This window comes from Sinocyclocheilus anshuiensis, unplaced genomic scaffold (genome assembly GCF_001515605.1).
Source record: "Sinocyclocheilus anshuiensis isolate Anshui unplaced genomic scaffold, SAMN03320099.WGS_v1.1 scaffold154, whole genome shotgun sequence".
In the NCBI taxonomy this organism is placed as follows: domain Eukaryota; kingdom Metazoa; phylum Chordata; class Actinopteri; order Cypriniformes; family Cyprinidae; genus Sinocyclocheilus; species Sinocyclocheilus anshuiensis.
In genome coordinates, this window is record NW_015546101.1 from 2451375 (window position 1) to 2455904 (window position 4530).

A 4530-nucleotide genomic window follows, 5' to 3' on the forward strand; every position below is an offset into this window, starting at 1 on the left:
ATGAGGATGCGCTTCGTTGTTATGGTGATGCTGTTACCAGCGCTAATGAGGGCAGGATCAGAATGCAGGTCCAGTTGTCGGCTCACCAATATCTCCATTACTGTGGAAAGTGAGGAATGTGGCAGCTGCTTCACAATTGACACCACTGCCTGTGCCGGGCTTTGCAAAACACAGGTAGGATGAAGCAATATTCTTGTAACATTTTCTTTGAAATGGATTTATGTACATTTGACATATATATGAATTTATATGATTTTTCAGCCATTCAGTTATTACTCCAGTCTTCGGCGTCACATGATCCTTCAAAAATCATTCTAATATGCTGATATGGTGTTCAATTATTATTGGTACTCAGCAGTTCTTATTATTATCAATGCTAAACAACAATTTTTTGTTGCTTAATATTTTTGTGGAAATCTTGTTTTTTTATTCATTCATTCTTTGATGAATAAAAAATTCAAAACAACAGCATTTATTTAAAATAGCATTATAAATGTATATATAATAACATTATAAATGTCTTTACTGTCACTGATCAACTGAATGCATCCTTGCTGAATAAAAGTATTAATTAACAAAAAAAAAAAAGTATTTCAATTTCATTCTTACCCCAAACTTTTGAATGGTAGTGTGTCACAGTTTCCACAAAAACATTAAGCGGCACAACTCTTTTCAACACTCAAATGTTTCTTGAGGACCAAATCAGCAAATTAGAAGGATTTCTGAAGGATCATGTGACACTTAAGACTGGAGTAATGGCTGATGAAAATTCAGTGCTGCGTCACAGAAATAAATTACATTTTGAAAAGTATATTAAAATAGGAAATTGCAGTAATATTTCAAAATTCTACTGTTTTTTTTCTGTATTTTTGATCAAATAAATACAGCCTTGATGAGCATATCATGTGACACTTAAGACTGGAGTAATGGCTGCTGAAAGTTCAGTTTAGCTGTCACAAGAATAAATTACACTTTAAAATATAGTAAAATAGCAAACAGTTTTTTACAATTGTAATAATATTTCACAATATTACTGTTTTTACGGTACTACATTTATTTGATCAAATAAATGCAGCCTTAGTAACTATAAGAGACTTCTTTTAACAACATTAAAAGATAACAGGGAACTAAACTACTTCACATTTTGACAGGAAAGTGTTTACCGTAGCCCAATGATGCTGTACTACCAGAACACCTGTAACTTCAAAGAATGGATCTACGAGACCTATGAGTTTAAAGGCTGCCCTGCCAGGGCTGACTCCGTTTTCACTTACCCAGTGGCCCTCAGTTGTGAATGCAGCAAGTGTAATTCTGACATCACAGACTGTGGAGTTCTCAGCCAGCAGACAATCAGCTGCAATGCACATTAGACAAGGAAACCAAACCCCGCTCTAAAACCATTTGAAAGCCTGTTGTACAATTCTGAATATTTCATACCATGTAAATTGCATAATGGAATAAAACAAATATGAAACCTTTTCATATTATTTGTAAGCATTAATAAATATAACATACTGCAAGAACCCATTAAAGGCAAACTATGTTTAATTTTTAAATCAATATGAAATATGCTTTGGCTCCTGACAGGTCTTCTGTGAGGTGCTGTTTCATCCTCTTGTGCTTCTGGAATCTTCTGTGGGCTCTGGTGTTAATAATCTTAGTCAGGCACAAATTGCACCATTAAAACAGCTCTCACATAGCATAAACAGAACTCATTTCCTGTGATAAACCATCTGTTCCCAAACGCTTATACATGCAGACACTTTAATTTTGCTTGTGAAATTGGTACGTTTTTAACCAGAGCTTATAATTGTCCTTCTGAGACCAACTGTAAAAAATTCTCTCTGTGAGGATGCTCGCTCTGATACACTGAACAAACTCACTGAAACCATGCTACATTTACATAAATTAATGATACATGAATATGAATATCAGAGTTTTCCGGAAAAGGGGCATATAAATAGAGAAATGGGTTAGGGCACATCCCAAAGAGCCTTTAATACTCATGTATGGTAATAAAAGGCGCAGATGATAGAAACAAGAGACACTACATCATAGCAGATGCTCTTTAAGGTGTCATCAACAAACGAGAACATGCATGACTTACAGTTGCTTAGGAGTACAAACTTTACAAGGTTAATGAGAAACAAATCATCTCTGTGTATATAAATGTGTGTGTGTACATTTTTATGTTGGCACATTGCAGACACTTTTCAAAAATTAAAGGGTTAATCAGAATTTCATTTGATTAGTTGATTTAAAACTGGCAGAAATTCCCTATTATAACTCAAGACCTTAAGTAATGAAATAAAAGGTTTACCCTAGCCTTACATTGCAACAATTATATTTTTTAAAAACTGTATCAATGCTTCATCTTTTAAATTGCACTGCCAGTTATTTGTACTGGAAAAAGCTTCACCCAGGCAGTTTTCCTTAGATAAACTGCCTGTCTAGATGTGAATGTTTTGAAAATCATCAAAATCTGCCTCATTCGTGTTCTTTTGCAATATATTGTCCCTGCTTCAAGTCAACTTTCTTGCTGTTTGTACATTCGTATTGTTGTGTAGCTACAAGGCAAACTGGGCCTATGACAGATTGTTCTTCATCTTGACGTTGCTGGCTCCTAGCACTGCAACATGAGGTGGAGCGCCCTGAAAGTGCAGGCTGAGACAAATGGGCCAATTAGAAAAACATCTTAGACAATATCTAATAGATGATATCATCAAACAAATACTAAAGTGCCCTGCAGTGAACCAACAGGTTTCTGTATATCATCATAGTTGGTTTAGTAAATCAAAGAGCTTTTTTTTTTTTTTTACTCAAATAAAAAATTAAATAATGATAAAATACAACCAATGGCTACATGTTATGCTTGATGTTTTACATAAGATATAGTGTAGATAAGAGTGATTCAGATAAAACTCTCAATAGATACATTTTCCCAAATGTTCACAGCATTTGAAGTTAGATCATATTTGTAAAACCTTTGAATCAGCACTGTGTACTCTGCTTATATTCAGATTTTATTTTTGTAAGTGTAAAAACAAATTTCGGCATCACAGCAGCATTACAGCATAACTAAAGAACGTGGAAGTCCTGGAAAGATTACAGAAATGAACATAGCAGTGATAACATGGAAGAATAAAAAACATAAGACAACATTCTTTATTAAACTTTTAAATTCCAAAAAATAAACAATATAGCAAATGAACCAAGTACTTCTGCAATGTCCATATACCAAGCCAGTGACAGTCTTTTATGCTCAGAAGCAGAAGTGGTGTCGTCTTCTTGGTCTTCCAGTAGCTAACTGGCAAACTTGTTGCGAATGATCTCTCCCCCCTCTACCTCCACCTGCTCATACAACCATTTCCGGTCACATCGGCACTCAACACCGCACTTCCGTGAGCCGCACTCAGGACATGGGTAGAAGCAACCCATGCAGTCTACATCTAGACAGTCACACAGATCCCTTCCACATGAGATCAACAGGCCTTTGCTGTCATACACTTTACTCTTGAGAGACAGGGTCTGTCTGCAGGGACAAGAAAGATGGCAAAAAATGGGATAAGTTCATCCAAGCTTTAGTGTTTATTTCAATGCTTAAAATGCCATATAAAACACTTTGAATATAAATGCAATTCAATTAACTGAAACCATGATTTATATTTTAATCTTCATTATGACTGAGGTAGTACGTTCATGAGTTTGAGAAACTAGAAAGACAGGTACCTGTCACCTAACGAGAGCTTCCCTGCACGTCTCCGGTCATTCACACCTCTGCCCTGTAATAAAGAAAAAAAATTTCGGATTGACATTATAAAGGGAAAAGTGGTCAGCTGAACTATAGCTGTTCCTTTTTAAATGGCAACAATTATTTTAGGAAGCAAAGCTTTGATGACACCTAATGGCCAAGCACATTTCAGATTTGCTCAAGAAATATATAATTCTTAATGTTGACACTTTTCAGACACTTTTCTATGGAAGTTTGTTTCTGATATGGGATAAAATGTAAATAAACAAATAAAAAAGGTAACCATGACTTTTTTCCCCCTTGCAATTCTGACTTTCAGAATTCGCATTTGAGAATAAAAGTCAGAATTGTGAGATAAAAAAATCACAATTAACTTTATTTTTATTCAGTGATGAAACAACAACAACAACAACAACAAAATTAACAGAATTGCAAGAAGTAAACTCAGAAATTATAGAAAAAAAGTTAGAAGAGCGAGATGTAAACTCAGAATTGTTTAAAAAAAAATATTATGAATTGTGAGATAAGTCAGCATTACCTTTTTTTATTCCATGGCGAAAACAAAATTCTATACTTTTCAATCATGAAAAGGTTATTCAGAGTTTCATTTGATTAATCAATTTAAAAATGCCAGAAAAAACTACTATAACTTAAGGCCTTAAGCAACAACAAAAAGAGTTTTAGTCTAGTCTTACAATGCAATTGTGTGTGTGTGTGTGTGTGTGTATATACACACACACACACACACACACACACACACACACACACACACACACACA

At 34.6% G+C, this 4530-nt stretch overlaps 2 protein-coding genes across 2 annotated transcripts in view; one reads left to right on the forward strand and one right to left on the reverse strand.

Moving 5' to 3' along the window:
- Positions 1-1370, forward strand: LOC107700395 (gonadotropin subunit beta-1-like). The gene is made up of 2 exons (XM_016502028.1): positions 1-174; positions 1152-1370. The coding sequence occupies exons 1-2, from the start codon at positions 1-3 to the stop codon at positions 1368-1370; spliced, it is 393 nt and encodes a 130-aa protein (XP_016357514.1).
- Positions 1371-3013: 1643 nt separating this feature from the next.
- The window catches only part of LOC107700465 (ARL14 effector protein-like), a 7086-nt gene continuing 5569 nt past the window's right edge, over positions 3014-4530 (reverse strand). Inside the window, exons 4-5 of the mRNA XM_016502121.1 lie at positions 3730-3782; positions 3014-3532 (exon numbers count right to left, since the gene is read on the reverse strand). Of these exons, the coding sequence (XP_016357607.1) occupies positions 3304-3532; positions 3730-3782 (282 nt within the window). The 3' untranslated portion in view covers positions 3014-3303. The remainder of the gene's footprint in view (positions 3533-3729; positions 3783-4530) is intronic.